Here is a 24,647-nt window from a genome sequence, read left to right on the forward strand (position 1 = left end):
CTGAGTAGTATTTTTCTATGCTCCTTCCCTGTTTCTTCCTCTACCCAAGTTCATTACCTGCTTTCCTCTTCCTCACCCCCAGTCCTCCCTTGCTCCATAACAGTTTTAAATCAGTGATGGAGAGCTGCTTGAGCACGGGAAGCGGGACAGCTGGTTATTGAGGAAAACTCATTGGCTGTGTGTTTAGTAGCTTCAAGACTTTTGAAAAAATACTCACCAGCAGATACAACTTACCTTCACACTCTGGTGCTCTCTGGTCAGTGTCCCTGTTGCAGTTTGTTGCAGAAACTCAGGAATCCATGGGTTGCCTTTGGAAATCGTATGAGAGCGTAACAAATGCAGACTACTTTAGTTTCAAGTAATTCTAGATGGGTTTAAAGCCACTCAACCTGCTAATTGAGCAATCCACGCCTGTCTCTGACTCCCACTTAGCTGACCCTGCTGTTCCATGGAGACAGAGTTCCCTTGTCAGACAAAATAAATATGAGCGTGTGTGGAAAGTGCCTAGGAAGGTGTCTGACACGTGTTCAACTCCCCATAAGTGGCAGCCATTATCAGGAATACTTTTATTATCATGTTTATGTTAATTATTTGGGCTTGATTGTACTGAGCAATGAAATAGAGATTCCACAAGAAGCAAGGCTGAGTTGGACTGTGTGATGTGGTATGCATTTGAAAGTTGTACCACATGGGAGAAGAGACTTCTCTGCTTTTTTGGTAATCTTATATTTTCTGTCTACATATTTTCTATCTGCTATTGTTTTAATGGTCATCTTGAAATAATTCAGCCCCATATGGGTTATACACATTCCCTTCATTAACCTGCATGTTCATATCATGATTGCTGATATTTGACAGGGTACTTATGCCAATAATTTTATGTTCAATGTAAGAAAATGTAAATTCTTAGAGGAAAAGTAACTTTAGTAACTAGAGAACTTAATAGTCATTTTATTTTAATTCCCCTTGTTATTTTGTATTACTTTTCTTATAAATATATCCAGATGTGTATGCAACAGATAGATTCTATGAACAAATTCTGGTAACTGTTTGATAAATTATCTCCTGAAATTTTCTACCTTGGGACCTTGTTCTATCCTGAAGATATCAACCTTCTGCTTATAGTAGAAATATTTTAAATCAATGAGATGAGGCTATCAAGAGCAAAAGCTAGTTTCAATTAATAGATGCTCTAAGAACCAAAGTGAATTCTGCTTCTGTTTATTTTCAGCGGATAATTTAACTTGGTTTTGGCCAAGAATAAATAGGTCCAGAAAAATTGGGTAAGCTTTATGTCTTATTTAGTGGATTTTCTTGTTTGGTCTGATTTCTCTTTTCTGCTTGTGTTTTCAGGCTCAGCTATGTGAATTATGCAGAGGATCTGGCCTCCAAGCTCCTACAGTGTTCCCCAAAGAACAGACTATCAGCACAGGCTGCCTTGAGCCACGAGTATTTTAGTGACCTGCCCCCACGGCTATGGGAACTGACTGACAGTGAGTATGACAAATCGGAGACATCCAATCAAAGCAGACATATCATTTTAGCATCTCTGTGTAATGCACTTGTAGAAGGGTTTGTATGTTTTTACATGTGCATACATAAGATTATGTATGTTTACATATGCATTACATGTACACATATATATGTGCGTGTGTCTATAGGCCGGGGCGGGGGAAGAGACAGTGAGACAGAGGAAATGAGGGAAAGGGAGTTATGTGGGTGTATATTTAGTGGAATCCTGCCATTCAGTTGCTAGCTTACCAGACAGAGGAAGAAAATGGATTCCTTTTTTGCTATCTCTGCTCTGCAGTCTGCAACTGCATGTCTTTGTATTTGATTATGTGTGTGTCCAAAGGAATGATCTGAGCAGTCATAAAGGAAAAGGAAAATATGATTTACATATTTAGTGCTTTATGCATGCAGTACTTTTTAACTGGCTGCAGTACACAGAGGAGAAATGATTCGTTTTTGTTTGATTCTCAGAGACCATCTTGGTCGTAACAATAACGTTAAAAAGGGCTGCTATACAGTGAGCTGACGAGCAGAGTTGGTAATTGGCTAATGCACTGAATTGACATGTAAGAACCGAAGACTTGTAATTCATTTCAACTACAAATGCTCTTGGTATTCATGCAGACGGTGCTTCTCCGTATCTTTTAAAACAAAACACATTCCTGGGTGGGTTTTTGTTTTTACAAAAGCGTTCATATTTACACAGCCTTTTTCAATTACATTTTAAATATTTGGTAGATTTATGGCTGGGAGGATCTCATCTTTCTTCCAAAGTGTGAAACAGAGTTATTACGAAATTTTGCAGTAAGAACATTTTTGTTCAGTGGTGATATGTTCTTTCCAAATGCCAATTCGAAATATTCCTTCTCATATTCTTTTCTAACTACCTTAAAAATTAATACACTGCCTGCATAGGTATTTATAATATGTTTATTAATTCTTGGGTACACACCATAGACATATAGAAAGTTATTTCTTTAATCTCTTGGACTTTAAGCTTTTCCCCCATTGTAGCATTAGATTCTCCTTGACAACAGGAACCCTTTATTTTGTAGCTAAGTCTCAAATAACAACTCCTCTTGCATATTTCTACCCTAAGTCTTTCTTAATATCCCACATTTAATTTGAATTTCTTTTTATCCTTAACTGTCTATAGCTGTATTAATCCACTACTCACTCTTCCCCCTTATGCTTAGTAAATCTTCTTTAACATTTTATATATTCCCAACCAATATTGATTCTATATTCTGCCCTACTTTCTTTCTAAAAGTCAACCCGTTGACCATTATGACAATTCTTCCCATTTTTAAAAAAATTAATAATGAAATTTCTGTGGAAAAATCATGAATTAGTGACACATTTTTCTATACTGGAAAAAAAAAAGATACAAATGGGCTCATTAGTTTATGGCTCATCAAATTCAAACATATGGTTTGTTTTCCCATTTAGTATGACTTGTAACTTGATATCACTCCTCCTTGGTGACATCTCAATCCCATCTGACTCAATGATTGAGTTTAAGCCAGGATTTTGATGGTCTACGAATTCTGAATTCTGTCGTAGTACTTTTCTGTTAATATGGACTTATTACCCACTTGCCACTTAGTTTATCAGCCGGTGGTTAAATCCAGTTTCTATCAGTAAGTAAATGCCTACACATTATCACTCGACAGCAGGCTGCCACCGGAGACAGCCTTGTCCCCGTCATTAACAAGCACAATGTATGCAGAACACCAGAGGGGAATTAAAACCACAAAAAATACCTCAGGGTGGTATTTTTAATATGAGAATTTAATTTGTAATTTCACAGATTAAGAATTTTGGCTGCATTAATCCCTTTATCAGCTCACAGCAGGCTATTTGCAGAAGCATAACCATAAGGCGATATTCATTGGCAGAAACACGTCTTTGCATTAACGTTAAACATCAGGAGCAGTGAAACCTTTTGAAGGGGGGAGAATAAAGATGAAAAATCATTATAGTTTTAAAGCAAGATTCTGCTAAATGCCTCCGGTAACAATTTTGAGTTACAGAAATGCTATTTCTGTGCCTAGCAGATAATCATTATGAAGCATAAATCCAGTCCCAAGAAAGGACAATCCCAGTATTAAATACTATAGTCATTTCCATTTAGAACAACATGGTAGTCCTTGTAAACATGTTTACAAAACAAAATTCCTAGACTTCGGAAACTTTGGGAACTAGCTCTTGTAGGTGAAAGGACTTCCGCCAGGGATTCTGTTATCTAGGTTAATTCTGCAGACTATCTTTAAAAATTATTCAAATTAAATTTCCCATTAGTATGGAGTCTGATAAAAGTTTACCACCTGGCAAATGGCAGCAGCAAGGTTGATATTCTCACGTGCTTCCTTTAACAAGGAGATTACGAAGGAGGTCCATCTGGGAAGAAGTGTTGCAGAGCCAATAAATGGATTGTCTTAAAAATGAATGAATTAATTAATTAATTAAGTGAATGAATGAATGAGTGAGTGAATGAATAAAAAGGATTGTCTTAAGCAACCAAGGACTGGTTTAGATTCGTCAAATCCGGGAATGTCACTGTATTCGCCTGCTCAGGCTGCTATAACAAAATATACCTTAGCTTGTGGTGGCTTAAACAACTAGCATTTATTTCTCTTAGTTCCGGAAGCTAGGGTGTCCAAGATGGACATACTGGCACATTTTGTTCTGGTGAAGCCTCTGCCTGACTTGCAGAAAGCCACCTAGCTGTGTCCTCAAATGGCAGAGAGAAGTCTCTCCCTCTCTCTTCTCTTCTTAGAAAGGCCCTAACATCACATCATGTGGGCCCCACCCTCACAGCCTCCTCTAACCTAACTACTACCCACAGTCTCCATATCCAAATACCATCAGGTTGAGAATTAAGGTTTTAACATATGAATTTGGGAGGAAGGCCATTCAGTCCATAGTGCTTACATTCTTAAAGATAGTTCATAGCGTTTTTTAAAAAGAATGTCCACAAAAGGATGCAAGCAGAAAGCAAAACTGGGGTTAAAAGGAGAAAATTGGAACAAAAATAAATTAAAAGTGAGCTTGAGCCTTCTTGGCCTACTTTAATGTATCCATCTCTGTGAGAAGGGTATCGAGTGTTGTTAGAATCCTGTTTACACAAAGCATTACGGTTGTTCTGTGGATTTGTATAAAAATGAAGTTGTATGCTTATGTCAGACTCTGCTTTGGAAGAACATTTAACAATATAATATCTTTACTATACCATCCCTTAAAATCTCAGTGGTTTACATAATACCAAAATTTAGGAGTGATGTGTTAGTGGGCCGCCAAAGGGGGAATTACACATTCATCAAGCAAGAATAGTGATACCTGGGGATCTGGTAGTTAAAGCTGGCAGATTCTGGTGGCACCCTGTCATTCTCCCTCTATCCAGAAACCCCAACAGCCTTGCCCCACTTCTTTGCAGAAATTTAATTGCCAGGAAATAAATGGAGGGCTGATTTAGAAGAAATTCATTACTTTTCCCAAATACACCACAGGGCGTTCTCCTGTGTATACTATCAAGTTACATAAATTATTGAAGCTGAACTAACCTTGTCAAAGTAAATGAACAAAATACACTTCATAGCGCAGAGTCCTTGATTTTATTACATTCATTTGCAAATTCACAAAACTCAGATCTGCGGTAAAAGAAGGCCAGCAAATTGGTGCAGTGTGAAGAGCCCCGAACTGGGAGTCAGACCACCTGGCTTCTAGCTTCAGCTCCACTGGGAGCTGGCCAGGCGACTTTGGGCAAATGCCCTAGTCTCCTTGGGTTCCTGGTTTCTCATTTAGAGACATGGTGATCCCTCAGGACCTTTCCAGCTCTGATGTTTGTGAGTTTTCCTGCTCATTCCTATATATGTCCTGTATATTATCCTAAAACATCATTATAGCCATTAATGCAGCCTCACGCCGTCTTCTTAAAAATAAGGCAAACACACCCGGTTCACACAAATGTACTCCTTCCAGTTCCTAGACTTCCATTCTCTCGTGAGTCCTTTGGAACAAGGCTTTCGTGTGCAAGGCTCTAGACTGTTCTTGAGGTCTCTGTTCGTTGATCTTTCCCCAGCTTTCATCTAGATCCAACTATGTACTATTGCTTCCTGGTAACATTTCCTTCGCTTGGATTCCAGGACAGGATCCTCCCAGGGCTTTCCTTTTCCTTCCCTAAACTCTTCTCTGCAGACTTCTTTGTGGATTTCTCCTCATCGGCCAGTCTTCTCACTTTTAGAGTGCTCCAGCACATCATCCCCAGGTCTTTCTATCTGCATACGCTCTCAGAGCCTCCGTGATCTCATTCACTCTCATGATTTTCAGTATCATCTATACATTGACATTTTCCAAATTTCTGTCTCCAGTCCCACCTTCCCTGACTCCAGACTTGCATGTTCCACCAACTCTTCAGCATCTCCATTTGGCCCTCTGGTAGGCGTCTCGAGCTTGATGTCACCAAAACTGAACTGATCTTTCCCTCCACACTTGCTCCTTCTCTCCTCTCCCCCTTGTCAATAAATGGCAACATGGTTCTTCCCCCAATGGCAGCTGTCCTCGATGCCTCTTCTTTTGTCACACTCAACCCCAGTTCTCCCACAGACCCTGTTGGCGCTCCCTTCCAGATAGAGCAAGGGCACACCAGTCCTCACTTTTTCACTGCTATCACCCTGCCCCACGTCGCTCCCTGTCCTCTTTCACCTGCATTGTACAATAGCGTTCGTTTTGCCTGCTTCTTGTCTTGCTCCTTGGTGTCAGCCTTTGCTCTTTCCTATTCCTGTCATTTGTGCTTGCTTTTCCTCTAGATTTGTGCCTGGCTTGCATTCTCACCTCCTTGGTCTCTGCTCAAATGTACCTTATCAAGAAGGCCCTAGGAGCAGCAGGGCAGCTCAATTGGTTTAGCGTCCAAGTCTTGATTTCAGCTCAGGTCTTAATCTCAGTGTTGTGAGTTCAAGCCTTGCATTGGACTCCATGGTAGGTATGGAGCCTACTTAAGAAATAAAGAAAGAGAGAGAGAGAGACGGGGGGAGAGAGAGAGAAAGGAAGGAAAGAAAGAAAGGAAAGGAAAGGAAAGAAAAGAAAAGAAAAAAGAAAAGAAAAGAAAAGAAAAGAAAAGAAAAGAAAAGAGGGACGCCTGGATGGCTCAGTCGGTTAAGAGGCTGCCTTCAGCTCAGGTCATGATCCCAGGGTCCTGGGATTGAGTCCTGCATCAGGCTCCTTGCTTGGCAGGAGCCTGCTTCTCTTTCTCCCTCTGCCTGCTACTCTGCCTGCTTGTGATTTCTCTCTCTCTCTCTCTCTTTCCCCCTCTCTCTCTTTCTGTCAAATAAATAAAATCTTTTAAAAAAGAGAGAGAGAGACAGAAAAAAAAAAGAGAAAAGAAAGCCTTCACGGACCTTCCTCCACCCCGGCATTTCCAGTTTCTCTTCCCTGCTTTATTTTTCTTCATAACACTTAATGCTAGTTCATATACTTGTTTGTTTATCATCTGTCTCCCCCGAATGGAATCAGCAAGAACAAGGTTTTTTTTTTTTTTTTCCGTTCTGGTTTATACACTGCAGGATTCCAAAATACCTAGAACAGTGTGGGGCTCCATAAATATTTCTCCAGTGAACAAATGAAAGACTGGCATGAAGGAAGTGCAAGATACGTTGTTTCCAACCCAAGTTCATTGTTCTAGATCAGAGAAATCTGAGCACGTGTATCAACCACCCTGTGGTTCTGAAGGGAATGCAGACCATGCTGTCATATGTGCGTATAAATCTTTGTTGATGTGTCTGTGGCTATTACCACTTGACATTTCATGATGTTTTTATGGGCTGGACATCTGGAATTGCGTCTCAGTCTCTGTGTTTTACAAGGAAAGATTATAAAGAATCTATAAATATATAAATGGAAACTCTTTATTCTGTCCACAGTGTCTTCTATTTTTACCGTCCCAAATGTAAGATTACAGCCAGAAGCTGGAGAAAGCATGCGGGCCTTCGGGAAAAACAATAGTTATGGCAAAAGTCTATCAAATAGCAAGCACTGATGAGCACAGCATTCTCAAGAAAGCACAGGTAAGGTGACCTACTTTGCCTGGAAAGTAATAATGAATACACATTGAATAGATCTTTTAAATGGACTATTTCAGATTCTTCTTTTTCCCCCTACATGTCCTATGAATCTCTTGTATTCATTATGGCATTCAGCACAGATTCTACTGAGGACAGTACAGTTAGTCATATTTTCAGGTACCTGCTGGATCCTGGCCAACACTGTATTTTATTTATGCAATCATAAACCATTTCAGTTATAAGCAAATCATTTTAACTGCTCATACATTCTTTGTTGAGGTTAGAAAAAGGTTGAACCTTGGGCTGTATCTAAGTCACAGATCTGCTTTATTGGGTCCACACAATTTTTCAGATTTGTGGCTCTCATTTTTAAATGGAGAGATTTTACACAAAGTCTGGATTCTTGGCTTTTTTTTTTTTTTTTTTTTTTTTCTAATCAGCAGCTCTGGCACTACTGGGCTCACAGTCCTGCCAGAATTTTGTGTGTATAACTAAATCGTGGCTGCTTCCCTTGGAAAGGGAAGCTCCCTCGTTTAGCTCTGCTGCCATGTGGGCTACTTAGCCCACTTCTGATTCCTCCCTGGCCCTTAGTACAGACCTTATCATGATGATGAAGTTTTTCTTTTTTTCCTGTTCCTGAACCAAGGTCAAGGTTCCTTGACCTCTGCTCTTTTGTGGATAGGAAGCATCCTCTAAACAAGGCCATCTCTAGCCTGTTCTAGTCACACATGCTTCGCAGAAACAAGCAGAAGACAGCCACTTCTGAACGGGCTGTGTCTTTATTGCCAGATGGAAATGTCTGGATTTTCTTTTGTGTGTGTGTGTGTGTGTGTGTGTGTGTGTGTATTTGGAATTTTATGACTATATGTATCTTTCTGTTTAATGTAACATAACTCTGAAGCAAATAGAGAACACACTTTTTTGTGGGGAAGGCTTTTTATTTGCTAGTCCAAATATGCCTTGCTCATGTGGATATTCAGTAATTAAATGTTCCAGTCAATCGAAGGATATACACAGCATTGCAAGAGCCCCTCTTCCTTCTTCTTCTTAATAGGAAATATGTGAATAGGGCTGAATTGCCAGCATGGCAAAAAGAACAAATGAAACTGTCCCCCTTGTCTTGGGGGTGATGTGCCACAACCTTGAGCTGTATGGGGGACTTCGCTGTTGCCTACATCAGTGTGCCTCTTGGGAATATGGTGGTGACTTTTGAATGATGGAAATGAAAGATCCCCAGGTAAAATGTGATGTATAAATGCCAGTCAGAAAATGTTACTGATAGACTTGCTGCTCCATGCTTAAAAGTCTGCCTTCTTCAGGTTATTTCTCCCCATTGAATACAAATGTTACATAGCACAAGTTCATTCCCTCCATAGTGTTTGTATTCCCATTCTGAATTTCAGTTGGTCACACAAAGAGTGGGCTGAGTTACCTCCTGGGTCTGAGAATAGTTTTAATTCATGAGGTTTGTAGCATATGGTTTTTAAAAGTATTTAGGCTACGTTACCATAATGAGGGCGCCTGGCTTTAGAAATCCCACAGCCAATTCAGTAAAACAAAACCAAAGGTGGATTTCATTTGTGTTGCCTGAGCCTACCTAGCCAGTCAAAGCTGCTCGAAGGTGCGTCAGGTCAGCTTCTCCTTGCAAAATCAAGTCAAGCTGACTGGACAGAAACTGCCCGTAAGGTCTCAGGAATTGCTAATCAAGAAAAGGTTTGTAAAGAGCAGTCATCCTGGTTTTGAAGGCTTTTAGGAAAATGTATTTTCTTTGTTGTATATTTTTTGAGCTAGATTTAAGGTTATGCAGACTAATTCCTCTAGAATTATTCGATAATAATACATATATGTTCTCTTTGTGTTTTCTCCTTTTTACATCAACTTTTGAGGCTCTAATATTATCGTTTATGCTGCTTTCTTCCAAATCCAAATACCTCAGCTCGAGTCAACATTATATTGAGGAAACAGCTGGATTCTAAGAGTTTTCTGTCAGCCAGCAGAAAAAGAAACCATTTTAATTTCTCACCTTTGTGGGTTTTTAATTTTACTCAAATGAGACCATCTTAGAGATCAAATAATATAACCTGTATGTGGATCTGCTACATCTGGGTGTGGAACTTACTCTGACCAATAGCTGAATATTAATGACTATATTGTAGATATGACAGAGCAAAAAGTCTACATAAATAAGAGCATTTGTACAGAAAAACATGTAATTCCCTAGATTTTGGTTTTGTCATTGGTGAATTAATTAACTGTTTCGAGCAGGCTGTGGTATGTTTAGTTTTTCTCAAATGTACCAATTCTGGGCTCTCTGTAAAGCCCAAAGGAATTGGGAAGTAGAGGGGTGGGAAAGAGGTTCAGGGCCCAACTAAGCTAAAACTGTAATCTAGCATTTCAGCCACATGTCTTTGGGGAGTCTCGCAAGTCAGGGTGAAAAGTGCATTGCTTCACTTCTCTTTTTGAGATGATGGAGAGCGGTTCTAAGTCCTAACTTTCCTCCTATACCTCAGTGCCAAATTGTTTCTAAACTTGCATACTAAGGTCACTTCAATTATTTAGTTAATAATACTGGATTTGCATAAAGTGGCCTTAGTGGAAAAAAGCTAATGAGAAGCATTTTTCTTTGCAGCAGAAAGCAACTTCGGTTTCAGAGTCTTATAACCAAATTAAAAGAAAAGAAAACTCCCTGCACCTAAGTTAAAAATGGGGTAGGTGGGGCGCCTGAGTGGCTCAGTGGGTTAAAGCCTCTGCCTTCGGCTCAGGTCATGATCCCAGAGTCCTGGGATGGAGCCCCACATCGGGCTCTCTGCTCAGCAGGGAGCCTGCTTCCCCCCTCTCTCTGCCTCTCTGCCTACTTGTCATCTCTGTCAAATAAATAAATAAAATATTTTTTAAAAAAATTTTAAATGGGGTAGGTGCCACTAAATGGTCAAAATACTGTGCTTCCTTTGTGTTGTTATCCTCTAAAGATGTTAGTAGACTAATGCTTTCAGAGATTGTCCCCATTCTTTTTAGGCTAAGACCATCCTAAAGTCTGAGAGAGCCTTAAAATGTGCATTGAAATTTTTCCCAAAGAAAAGACCAGAGCCATTAAATACCATATCCATTTGTTATCACTCACATTTGCATCTAGGAATCCCAAACACGCACCTGTGCTGAGCTTAATTTTCCAGTCATTCTAAATTGAGATAGGAACTGCCCGGTCACTCTGTCTACTCCTTTTGCTGAATACAGGGCTAAGAAAGACCCTCTGGCATTATTTGAACATTAGTTCAGGTGTTCTCATGCGCTGGGGAGTTTTTTAAATCGCAAGTTCCTGGGGTCCATGAATCCACTTTGAAGAGGACCCCAGAGGATGTTAATGCAAATAGCCTTTGAACCACATATTATGAAATCTTCAGTAAATATTTGAGAACTGTATGTTTATGAAATAAAATAATCAGCTAAAGACAGAATAGGAAAATCCATCCCTTTCCTTCCTTTCCCTATTCTTTTAAGGAAGAATACTGCAGTTACACTATCCAACATGGTAACCCCCTAGCCACGTGTGCTCTTTCTATTTAATTTTTAATTAATTAAAATTAAATCACAATTTTGTTTCCTCAGTAGCAGAACCCCATCTCAAGTGCTCATTAGCTCCACATGACTCATGGCCACTTACTGGGGACAGAGCAGACACAGAACCTCTCCAGTGTCACATAACACTCTTCTGGACAGCACTGATGAAGCCCATTTACCCTGCCTGCCTGCCTTGTAAAAAAGGAATCGGGAAAATTAAACGGCATTCAACCAGTAAAACTATGTTTCGGTTCTAAACGATAGCCGTCTAAGAGAAGCTTGAAATGTGTAAGGAAGGGATGCCTTCAAGTGAGAAGACAAGTGGCAGAGTGAGAGGGACAGAGACGGCATTGAGAATGACAGGAAGGGCTGTGCTGCAGGAACAGGAGAGACCACGAGGCAGTGGGTGTTGGGATCTTACAGAGGAAGGAGGACGGTCAGGTTTCTTCAGTTAACAGTGGTCTTTGTTGAGGTTGCTTTGGGAAATTAGGCAGAACAAGGCTGACAGCCTACGCAGCTGCACAGACAGGCCTCACAAAGACTGGGCGTCCATCAGAATCCAACGGGAGCCTTACTTTTTCTACCACCTGAACCACCGTCTGAGCTCTGGTAACTGTTCCTGTGGTAGCCGCCAGCTCTTGCTGTCCTCTGTGCTGTGACGTTATGGCAGCTCACTTTTTCCAGCTGTGCCTCTGCTAACATTTTCCTCTTTTCTTCATCTCATGGCTTCCGCCGGCCTGTTTCTGCTTATTCATGAATCCTGCTTATTGTCATTTCCCTTCATCCCTCTGTTTCCGGGATAGTCTGTCAGTGAGCTATTTTCCTCAGATTCCAACCTTCCTCAGGAGCAGCTCTGATTGGTGTAGGCATCCTCATGAAGCAGAAAACAAAGCTTTGAGCTAGGCTGTTGTGTCAATCCAATCACTCCATAAGCTGCTGACTGACTAGATTGCCCTGGGCCCAGCACAGAGCCCTGATCCCTTCTGCTGAGCTGTGAACAGGGCCAGTCTTTTCTCAAGGAACCCCTCAGGAGAGAGCTCTGGGTTTAGCAGTCTCTGAAGCTTCTACAAAGCAAGGAGTATAGCCAGAAGGCACCTTGCCTGGCCTGTACATTACCAAGGAAAAAAAATCAAACAAGTACAGAGGGTAATTCCAATTTTAATGGCATAACAGCATTTTCATTGTGTGATATTTTTGACGAAAGGTCTTTTTAAGCCATGTTGCATTTTCTCAACTACAGACACAAAAGGAGATAATACTTATTAACCCTTAGCACAGTGTAAGAAATTCAGGTATTAGTTGTAGCTTCCCTTTAGCAGCAGGAAGTTTTCTGGTTTTTTTCCTGCAATAACTTATTTTCTGCATGACCCTACAGATTTTTTTCCCTATCAAATGACTACAGTTTTATTATCTCTGTTGTCTCATGCAGTTGACAATAGTTGTGGAAGTAACAGGCAGAGGAGGAAACAAACCTTAGTGTTCCTCACAGGTTTTAACTGGAAGAATCCCTGGTTTGTGTCATTACTCCCACATTGCTGCAGACGAAAAAATACATCTCATTTGGGGAAATTGAGGGTGCTGTGAACCACAAATGCATAATGCATGTTATGAACACCAGATTGAGAAGAGGCTGGAATGTTGGCGGTTTGCTTTCCCCACCGCATCTATACCCCCCTTTCCTTAGCTTCGCTCCACTCTGGGAAGTCTATTATCTCCTCTAAACTCGGATGCAAAATAGTAGGCTAAGGGTGCTTGTCCCTTCTCTTCTCTCCCTCCCATCTTGTCCCTCTACCCTTGCCTCTCCTTGTGTCACCTCTGATCTGTACCCTACATCACCACCACCAACCCTATGAATGGATTAGCAAAGGAATCGAAGGCCATTACTATCTAATTCTGCTTAATTATGTCCTGGCATTGTCACAAAGCAGAATGAAAATAAAGTTAAATATATCATGCTTCCCAGGGTACATATTTTTTTTGGATTGACATAATTTCAGACTTGTGGAATAGTTGCAAGAAGAGTACAAAGAAGTCCTGTTACCCTTCACCTACTTTCCAGTGTTTGCATTCTACTATTTTTGCTTTATCATACTCATTGTCTCTCCGTCCTTCCCTCTCCTGCTGTCTCTCATACACACACACACACACACACACACACACACACGTATATACACATTGTTTTTCTAAACCATTACTTTTACTTACATGATGCTCCATTACCTTTAAGTATTTCAGTGTGCTTTTCTTAAAACCAGAATTCAGAGTGATATTTTTAAATTTAAAAAAAAATTGCTTTTTACCCTTGCTTTTCGTTTTCCTTTCTCTGAGAGTTTTTAAAAGCAAAATGGCTGAAAGGGAAGAAACTGGTGTGATGCTCTACAAATTGGTTCATCAGTCCATGGATGCTCAAAAATTAGCTGTATCTTTGTGATTCGATTTTCCAGGTCAGATGAGCTTTCAAATTGTGGAGTGAGGGTGGGGGAAGGCACTGCAACTGTCATCTTCTGTCTTTTTAAAACCCAAATTAATTTCTTAGGGACTATTTAGCCAGCAGCATAATATGAATGAAGCTTTCTTATAAGTGATGGGCACAAGATGTGATATGGCTAGTAAGCAAGGTATCTATTAGAATGCTTGGCCAAACTATTATGAAGTTAGCAGTCACATATAACAAGTAGTTATAATCAGTTCAGGTGCTCTATTTTTCCCTTTCATTTAATGTTGATTCTTATGAATTTGGGATACAGAGGGAATCGTCTATGCCCTAAGTGCACTGTATTGTATTATTAATACCAGGATAGCAGCTGAGTCCCACAAGACAGTCTTTGTGGTCTGCGGATGCTCTAAGAAGTGTCTGAGCATAAAAGGAGGCTGTTTGAGTTGAAGTGGGCTGATGGTCTGGGATGACATTTGAATGCATGGAGGACAATGTCTAAATGACAGTGTCGAGAAGGGAAGGCGAAAAGAAGCTTGAAACTGTTCCCATTGTCCCACAGATGCTCATCACTCCTCCTGAGATATTCCTCACATGGAAGCTTTGTCTGGGTAGAAACAGGGAGTGGGATCAGGGAGGGATAGACCCTGGGACCCTGGGACAAAAGCCAGGGATTCAGGTCCTCAGGCACATTAAAATTCCAGAGATAGCAAATGTAATGAAAACTACAACCCGAATGTATTTCAAGTCTAACAGAGTTAAACATTTTAGCTAAATTATTACAAGTATATTTAACAAAATGTTTGCAATACTCTGAGATGCTTCTATGAATAAAGCTTTTAAGAACATCAAATTGCTTGTGCAAATGAATAATTTACTGAGTCTCTTTTGGAATTTAGGGTAGCTGTTTCCTTTACCAATGTGTGCACGCACACACATGTACACACACACACACAGGCACACACTGTACACTCACACAGCCAAGTAGAATAATTTTTCAACAGTCCTAGAGTTGTTAGGATAACATCACAGATTAGTCAAAGGATTATTTTTCCACCCAAGGAAACAATGTACAAAGTCTAAGACAAAAACAATACCAAAGCTGCAGAAATTGATGGAAATTTATCTCAGAATAGATTTCACCACATATGCCAACCGTGGAATCAAGTACTGCACCGTTAACTTCCATATTGGGTGATTTTTTTTTTCCTTTAAATTATCCCTGTTCTCTTAATGTAGTTTGCATTATGTATAGTGCCCTTGGATTTTTAATTGCTCCAGATTATCAATTTCAATGCAATTAGTAAAATGCCCTCAATTACATATAATAATTACTGTAAATGGGGTTATTGGCCTAATTACTATAAATGGGGAAAGATGTGTGATTATCATGTGCAATTAAGTCATGTACAGTATTTATTTTACATTATTACATACAGTGGTGTAATGATAACACATAATTATATTGTATCATTCCTTGGTCAACAAATCCCATTCATACTGAGATACCTAGAGTGGTGATCCGTGTACTGATCTCTCTTTCTAAAGTAATTGGGTTATTCCGTGGGCTGGGAACCCACTAAGTGAACTGTGCACAGCAAGAAAAAAAATCTGGAAGGAAGAAATTATTTGATCTCCATTAATTAGGAATGCCCAGATTATCCTCTGTTGTCAGTGTTAAATCCTCCCTGAGCACAAAGCCAGCCTCCACCATACCTGTTTGTTTTTATGTAAATGGGTAAAAATCAACACCCCTAAATGGCAGTGTTTAAAATATGCCTGGAAAAAAAAAAAAAAAAAAAAAGGTCCTTTCTTCATTGTGGCAAACATGATATTCATCCTTAGTTTACAAATAAATGCACACTTAACAAGCTTAGAGCACATAATGAATTCTGCAAAGGATGCCGTTTGGCAGAGTGGGATTATGAGAATTGCATATTGATAGTGGCAGGAGAAATCTATTTTCTCTGCGAAAGGTAGGGTGTTCTTGTGTTCTCTAGAAACTGGCACATCTCAGAGGTGTTGCTCTCAAAATGATCTCAGGATGGAAAGAAATCAGTAATTACAGAGCCAGACATTCAGTTGTGTCCTAATTTTCCCACCAGTTTTTCAGTGTTTCAGCTGCCTCAGAGACTTAAAGTATTCTCATTAGGTAGCTGCAGAGGCAACCGCTCGCCTACTCCCTCATTCTCTCCTTCGCATTTCCTTTTTTTTTTTTTTTTCCCTCCATTCCTGCCTTGGGAGTGACTGTGAAGATCATTTGCTGGAATGATTGGCAGGTTAGAGGATTCGATCAGATGAGTTCCTCTTAGTGCAGGTCAAAAAGGCTAGTTAGCAGGAGCTGTCGAAAAATGCCAGCAGCATTCGAAATGGGAAATGTCATGACTTCGAGGCAGGGGGTGCCACCTGGAACAGAAAGCCCCCAGCTCATTAGCAAGTTACAGGATGTGGGCTTAACTGGAGGGAGCAGAGAAGGAAAGATAATACCCAATAGGGAAAATGATTGTGAAGTGGAATTGATTTCATGTATAATTTGTTTATCACTAGAGGGGACAAATGCTGTCCTTCTGACATGAGCAGAGGAGTATGGACTATGAATGAAGCAACTTAGCATAATCTCCAGGTTGAGCTTCGGATTTGAAGAATGCAAACTTCTTTATTCTTAACTGTGGAAATGATCAGGTCATGTTACATTAATTAAAGCTGACATACTCTCAAATGTTTTATCTGGGCAATTGTGGCAATTCAACAGAAATGGATAGAGATGGGCAACTTCAGAAAAGAAGAATGATTTATTCCCCCCCCCCCCTCTGCTGGCATGGAAGAACTAGCTCAGTTGCATACTGAATTATAACAGAGCTTGTGTTTATCGTTAGTGGTTAGCTAGGCTGTGTAAATCAAACCAGGGGTCTCCATTCTCCTGCAATCTAATTTATACAAGAGAGCATTTGCCCTTTGGGAGATGTAGTTCTAATCCATGTGAAAATATGTATGTGTATTTTAGAATATATCTGTATCATATTTTGGTATAATGTTAAATTTTTAATTTTTTTTTAAAGGGGAAGCTCTCCGATCTCATTACTGCCTGGTTGTCAGTTCATCTAGAATTTGATATTTTGCCATAAAGTCAACAACGTACAGTAGCCATAGTTACAGACAAAACTAAACCAAAAAGGTGTCCTTGCAGGAAAAATTAATCTGCAGTTTGTATAAAGAGAATGTAATGGCAAAACAGAAAAGAATATTGCCTTGCATATATTCAGACTGAACTCCAAATTGAAAGGTTCCGGTATTTCTACAATGTATGAAATAAGCTTCGGCATAAAGCCTTTCCCTACATAAATTCCATCAGAAAATGTATTTTCTTTTGATAAGAAACTTTTACGATATCATTTATCTTTTACTTGGAGATCTTCATCTTGTTATTTTAAGTCGCAGATGCCACAGCTGCAAGTCTTTCTGGGTGTTTACTGAAGGATGTTTACTCAGAGTCCAGATTTTGGTTCAAGCATATATTTTCAAAATGTCTTTGCCTTGAGTTTCTCATTTCTCTTAAATATTGAACGCTTTTATGGGTAGTTAGGAAATAGCCAATGCTTGTTTTATCAAGCAGTCTCAGACTGCTGTCTTAAGTGACTAGGAATCTTAAAACCTCCTAGTCAAAACACCGGTGGAAAATTCATTCTGTTCTGTATTCAGCATAAAAAGCTTAGCATTAAGCTACTGAATATAGCTGTCAAGATAGACTGCATTAGTTTTGTTAAATCTAAAACTTTAAACATCAGTGTGAATCCACTCATCCCCTCATTTGGGAGTTTTATTGTGTGGTCCAGAAGCTGGCCTTTGAAAAAAATCTAGGAAATACTATTTGAAATGGTTCATCTAAAGTTAAGTTTGTTTTTTTTTTTTTTTATTCTGCTGCAGTCACTCAGTTTGTTAATAACTGACAGGTGGGTTTTTTTGTTTAATTCTGCCAATTTGTTAATAACTGACAGATGTATTCAAAAAAATGAATAAATCAATTATTTTGAGAGAAAGGATTGTCAAAAAAAATTTTTTTAAGAAAAAAAAGAGAATTGAGTCTGGTCAACCATAAGTCGGTTTCCCATTGTTCAGACTGGCTTTTTAGCTGAGATGCCCTTATATCTCTCGAGATGGACAAGACGGAGGTGTCTGGCCATGCGGACGGGTGGTGAAGGTAGTGCTTGTGTCCATATCTGGTCTCATCCGCCATCCTTCTTTCTGTTCCCTGCCTTCAAGTTGGCCTTCCACATTCAGCTCGGCAATCACAGACTTTATAGAATCTCTACTCTTTTGTATTCTTCTCAATCAATCTTCTTTCTATTAACTAAAATAGTATTTATTTCACATTGGTGTTCCTGTATTTGTAATTCCCTTTGCTGAATATGTTCACTGCTCTATAGATTGAGTGACCTTGTTAAAAGTTTCACCTTCAGATTTGTAAGTTCCCCTCAGATAAGGTCTCCACAGATAAGGCATCCTTATAACTGTCCTCTGTATCAGCAGTTCTCACAGTGTGGTCTCTAAACCCTAGGGATCCCCAGAGGCTCCATGGGGGTCAAGATTGTTTGCATAATAAAACTAAGATACCCTTTGCCTTTTGCACTGAGGACATTTCCAGTAGTGGTGCAAAAGCAATGGGCCAGCATGTATTAAGGCAGGGGCACCAAACTGAATTTGTAGGCACTAGTTTTTGGTATGCGGTTTTTTTGGTTTTTGCATGTGTGTGTGTGTTGGGGGTTTGGGGTTTTTTTGTTTTGGGTTTTTTGTTTTTTGTGGTTTTTTTTTAGTTTTTTTTGGGGGGGGTGGGGGAGATTGGTGTTTTGTTTTACCACTCCACGGTGGTAAGTGTTTTTCAAAGGCAGTTTCACTTAATAATGTCTTCCATGAAGAACTAAAAACTATTCATTTTCTTAAACCTCTCACTTTGAGTAAATGTCTTAATATTCTGTGGGACTAACAGGGAAGTGGGCATAAGCCATGTCCATGTTCCAAATTACTGTGGTTGTCTCAAGGAGAAGCTCTGGTGCAGGTGTTTGAGTTGCAGGGTTTACTAGCTGTTTTTCTTCCTGGCATTTTATCAGACATGATTTTCTCAAACATGAACAAAAAGTGAGTCTGTCACCCAAGGAAGACAATTGACTGCTTTTGCTGTCAATGATAAAATTAAAGCTTTCAATAGAAAATTAGAACTTGGGGAAACTTGTAAACCTTATCTGTCCCTGTGAGCTTGATCGTCCCAAAACACACTTCTCAGGTAAAGTGGATGGTGATATAAGCACATGATTTTTTTATATTATATAGTGAAATATGTCAATGTTTGAAAATCTCTAAAAACATTGAATCCATATTTTCCAAATGATCTATGCATGATTTTAGAAAATCACTACATGGATAAAATAGTCACTAGAAATATGAAATAAACCAATAGATTTAAAATAAGGAATATAAAGAATTCATTGATACCATTTCAGATTTCCTAGTACCACTGACCCTTTAGAAATTACCACTTGTTGGGGCACCTGGGTGGCTCAGTCAGTTAAGCACTTGTCTTCGGTCCAGGTCGTATCTTGGGGGCCTGGTATCGAGTTCCACATCGGGCTCCCCGCTCAGAGGAGAGTCCGCTTCTCCCTCTGTCCCTTCCTCCCACTCGTGCTCTCACTCGCTCACACTCTCTCTCAAATAAATAAACAAAATCTTAAAAAAAAAAAAAAAGAAATTACAGCATGTTGAGTTTTGTTGTAATATAAAAGAATATATATCCATGATTATCTGAAAGGGCTATTAAAATACTTTTTTCTTTTCCAACTGTGTATCTGTGAGAGGCCACATTTTCTTCAGTTGCTTCAACCAATGCAGTATAACATAGGACAGATTAAATACAGAAGCAGATATGAGAATCCAGCTGTTTTATATCAACTAGACATTTTTTAAAAGATTTGCATAACTGTAAAGCAGTGCCACCACCTCACTAATTCTGCTTGGAAATATAGTTATTTTTTATTAAAATAATATCTAATGTCAACACAGTGGGTTTTTAATGAACTAATAAATTAATATTTTAAATTATCAATTTTATTTTCAAATATGGTAAATATCAATAACTTTAATCCATATATACAAAAGATCTTTAAGGATCCTCTATAATTTTTTTAAAGACTTATTTATCTATTTTAGAGAGAGAGGGTGTGCATATACATAAGTGTGGGAGGGGCAGATGGAGAACAAGAGAAGCAGACTCCTTGCTGAATGTGGAACCCAAGGGAGACCCTGAGATCCTGATCTGAGCCTAAATCAAGAGTCAGATGCTTAACCTACTGAGCCAACCAGGTGCCCCTGGGGGTCTTCTGTAATTTTTAGTAGTATAAAGTGTCTTTAACAGCCAAAAAATGTGAGAGCCACTACTCTATATCAGCAGTGCCATTCATTAACTCTAACATGCTAATTTTATGGGTAATATTTTTCCCCTTTGAATAAATTGCTATTCAGTGAAATCTTTTTTCTTTATAAAGTTATCCCAGTTCAGTGCAATCTGTTTTCTTCACAAAGTTATACCAGTTCTAACCATCTAATTGAATATCTGTTTTTCAATTTATGATGGGTATAAATCCTTATTCTTGTGTTCACACAGATGCCATCTGAAAATTATAGTAGAGTACCATTTACTATGCCCCTGAAGATTAGTAGGCCAATTCCTTTTTTTTTTTTCTTTTTTAAGATTGTATTTATTTATTTGAGAGAGTGAGAGAGCATGTGCACAAGCAGGGGGGCGGTGGGGCAGAGGGAGAGGAAGAAGCAGGTTCCTGCTGAGCAGGGCCCTGATGCGGGGCTCAATACCAGAACCCCAGGATCACCACCTGAGCCAAAGGCAGATGCTTAACATACTGCTGAGCCACCCAGGCCCCCCTAGTAGGCCAGTTTTTAAAAGAACTTTTCTATATATTAGTTTTTTGGACTGTAGCTTTCCCTTTTCTATACACATTAGTTTTGACCTCGCAGGGAGAGGCTCTGATTAGAAGACCGTAAAGCTTCAGGCCAGTTCACATAGCTTGTGCCTAGGACTCAAGAGGACTGTCGGGACAGCACCCAGGGCAGACTCACTGTAAATTCAACTTTTTTCAGGAGAATGAACTCTGGTCTTTCCCCGCTCCCTGCTATGAGGTAACTTGGAGAAATCTGGGTGCATTTGGGGGTTCAGAATTGAAAGTAACTGCTCAGCATGAGTAGTCATCAGATTAGGACTGTGTTTTTTTAACTCTTTATTTTGAAATACTGTTAAATTTACAGAAGAGTTGTAAAACCAGTGCAGAAAGCTATACCCTTCACCTAATTTCTTTTTTTTTTTTTTTAAGATTTTATTTATCTGACAGACAGAGATCACAAGTAGACAGAGAGGCAGGCAGAGAGGGTGGGTGGGAAGCAAGCTCCCTGCTAAGCAAAGAACCCAATGCGGGACTCAATCCCAGGACCCTGGGATCATGATCTGAGCCAAAGGCAGAGGCTTTAACCCACTGAGCCACCCAGGTGCCCACCCTTCACCTAACTTCTAATATTAACAACTTTTATAACCATGGTATGTTTATCAACTTAAGCCATCAATGCAGGTACCATACTAATAATTAAACTACAACTATATTTGTAGTGCACCTGTTTTCATACTTTCTGTCTTGTGTTCCTGGAGCCCATACAGAGTAGCACATTGCATTTAATCTTATCTCTTTACTCCCATCCGGTCTCTAAGAAACTATGATAGTTTCTCAATATTCTCTTGTTTTTCGTGACCTTGATTCTTTCAGAGAATACTGTTCAGGTATTTTGTAGAACGTCCCTCATGATGTTGTCTCATGATGAGGGATTTCAGGGACGAGTACCACCCACATGAAGTGCTCATCCCCTCACAACATGTTAGGAAATGCATGATGTCCATAAGCCTGATCACCGGCCATGTTGACCTTGATCACTAGGTTAAGACAGGTGAGGTTTTAAAGCCACTGTGATATTTAGCAAGTAAAATCAGAGAAGCAGGAAATCTGGGACAGGTTCTCAATCAGATGGAAGAAATTCAATATGAGTTCCTGAACTGAGGACAAATCAGGAGAGGCAGGGGAAATGACTCTTAAGGCTCAGACCTTCCAAGTGAAAATGGGTAGAAATGGAGAGGAGTCACTGGCAGAGAGGACAGTGTCTGAGTTAGGAAATCAGAGATGTTCTATCTTCTGACTTATGATCAGTTATAGAATTTAGCAACATGTCTGACTGTGAAATATATTTCATGAACATGAATAAATATCTAGCTGTTTTGTACATGCTGGGAATAAAACCAAGTTTCAGCCCCTCTGTACTGAAGTCTCCTATGATTTGTCTGTCTTCCCCACTAGAATCTAAATGTCAGCCTACAGGGGTTTGGTGATATTTTATCCCCATTTCACAATTTTATCTCCTTTTCCTAGTATGACACATAATTTAAGCTCATTAAATATTTTTAAAATGTTGACCGAATTAGTGAATATCCAGCTAACTTACCATACCACAATCTCCTGTTCTTTCAGCAAATATTTTTTGAGTAGCCATTATATGGTGCTGTTGTAGGAAGGAGTGAATAACACAGTTTCTAGCTTCAAGACCCTCACCATTTAGAGACATAGAAAAGAACATTTAAATTTCAGGATGATGAAGGCTGTGGTAGGAGGTGGCATGAAGCTACATGGGGGGACAGATGAGGTAAAAATTAATTCTGCCAGTGGAGCTTGGAAAGGTCTCACAATGCAAGAGATTTTGAGCCATGAGAGGAATTCTATTTTCCAGGGAAAAGAAGGAGGAAAAGGGTGTTGTCTCACAGAGGAAACACTGAGAGCCAAGTCATGTCACAAAGTGTAGCATTATAGGGAATGGACTGGTAAAGCCAAAGAGCATGGATAGGAGGAGTGAGAAGGGACAGAACTGAAAACAGAATCTGAAGCTGGGTTGTGAAGGGTCTGGAATGACATGCTAGAGAGTTTGGATTTTAATGTGATTGCCCATGGGGAAATATATACAACTTCCTGGGCAGATACAGAAGAATCAAAACATCTTTTTTTTTTTTTTTAAGTAAAGATTTTATTTATTTATTTATTTATTTATTTGACAGAATGAGAGAGAGGGAGAGCATGAAAGGAGAGAGGGTCAGGGAGAGAAGCAGATACCCTACTGAGCAGGGATCCTGATGCGGGACTTAATCCTGAGACTCCAGGATCATGACCTGAGCTGAAGGCAGTCACTTAACCAACTGAGTCACCCAGGTGCCCAAGAATCAAAACATCTTAAAGCTGGAAAGATCCTTTAGGGATCATAAAACAACTTGAAAGAAGATGCAGTGTTTTTTTTCTTTGAACTTCTTATTATGATAAGTCATGTCTTGAAAGTAAGTAAAGAAAATGCATTAAATTCCATTGATGGTTTCATCTAACATGTATTAGAATATTAGAAATTTTGCCAATATTTACGCTTCTTTTTGGGCTGAAATCTATTCATCCTTCAGCCCTATAATTCTGTGAATCTATTACAGGTATGATTCCTTTAGTATACATTCTTCTATATGTACACAACATGTCTCTTGGAAAGTTATGCATGAATAATTTTAGTTGAAACGGTATGCCTTCTCTGCTTACATATCTTTTTGTGAAGTGAATAATGACTCCCTTAATTTAAGTTTTATGAATAGGTAGATTTTCAATGTGAAATTTAGAGGAAATAAAATTTAAGACACGAGATAACTAGTTTTCCAGGAATAAAAATTTGCAACTGTTTCTTTCGTAGTATTGTAATAATTTTGAATGGTGACAGATGGCAACTATACTGAGCATTTCATATATATAGAGAGAGAGAGAGAGCAAGACACATACATACACATATATATGTATATATATATCCATATACTTATATAAGATATGTATTTATATGGAATTGCTGTATTGTACACGTGAAATTAATCTAATATTGCTTATCAGCTATACTTCAACCAATTACTTAAAACCACCTAATATTTAGTAACACAATAACATTTTTGATCATAAAGACATAGTAACAGAGAAAAAAACATTAAAACAACTAACATAAGACAGATTAAATATAAATTAGAATGGATGACTTCAGTATTTTTATAAGAAATTGTTTAGTAAAGTATACCAAACTAAATGGAATATTACGACAGCCTTAAAAATTATAGTCATAAAAGTAATGAACATGCAGAAGTACATGGGATAATGTAAAAAAAGTAGAACATTCTGCTTATATGTATATAAAACTTAGGTGTAAGGAAAAATGCCAAGAGAAATACAATTAAATTGGTATATCCCTGGTTTATTACAGAAAAATGGATTTACAAACTTTATTGCATAACTGGAAAAGTTAGTTAATTTACAGTTTTATAGCAATGGTAGGTTCTCACTGTAAGTCCAACTGCAGAGCCATCTTGAATGGGTCCCAGCTCTTTGATGTTCTCTTAATACCAGACTTTCTTCTGTAGATCGTAGCATATGATGAAGAGTCAAACACCAAGCCAAATAAACTCATTTATAAACAGAGTATTTCATAATTTCAAGTATTTTCTATTACTCCTAAGAAGTGCTGGTAAATTAACAATAGAAATAGCGGTGTCTAGATGATTAAAGAACAGCATGGAAATGTAGTTTAGCCAAAGCAAATAGAAGAGCTAAAGTAATCACATCAGAATAAAAATTTGGAATTCCAGATTCTTCACCTTCTGCTTATCTGAATAAATTTTTCAAAAGGCTGTTTTGAGTCTTTTTTAATGGAAGATTATCTCCTTCCCTATGCCAAGACTAATGGCACAACATTGTTCTCTGTGTTGAGAGCATGGAGACATTGCAAGAAAGCCATGACTGTTTTATAGTTAAATCCATTTAACTACAGCTCAACAGCTCATGGCTGATGGAAAGTCTTTGAGGTAAATAATGTATCACCTCACCTCATTCCCAAAACTTCTCCTGATCATGATAGCGTTGGTCTGCCTGCAAGAACATAATACAGTCTTCAGTAGTCCACTGACCACTTGCCAGCGCCCA

At 39.0% G+C, this 24,647-nt stretch overlaps 1 protein-coding gene across 3 annotated transcripts in view; it reads left to right on the forward strand.

Moving 5' to 3' along the window:
• Positions 1-24,647, forward strand: part of CDK14 (cyclin dependent kinase 14) — a 592,901-nt gene that overhangs the window by 496,693 nt on the left and 71,561 nt on the right. For 2 of the 3 annotated variants that reach the window (XM_047694483.1, XM_047694485.1), the window contains 2 exons: positions 1,354-1,493; positions 7,431-7,574. In XM_047694483.1, the coding sequence (XP_047550439.1) occupies positions 1,354-1,493; positions 7,431-7,546 (256 nt within the window). In that variant the 3' untranslated portion in view covers positions 7,547-7,574. Of the gene's footprint in view, positions 1-1,353; positions 1,494-7,430; positions 7,575-8,625; positions 8,827-24,647 lie in introns of those variants that run through there. The other variant, XM_047694484.1, reaches the window with a different exon arrangement.

The sequence above is a fragment of the Lutra lutra genome, chromosome 11 (genome assembly GCF_902655055.1).
Source record: "Lutra lutra chromosome 11, mLutLut1.2, whole genome shotgun sequence".
NCBI classification, from domain to species: Eukaryota; Metazoa; Chordata; class Mammalia; order Carnivora; family Mustelidae; genus Lutra; species Lutra lutra.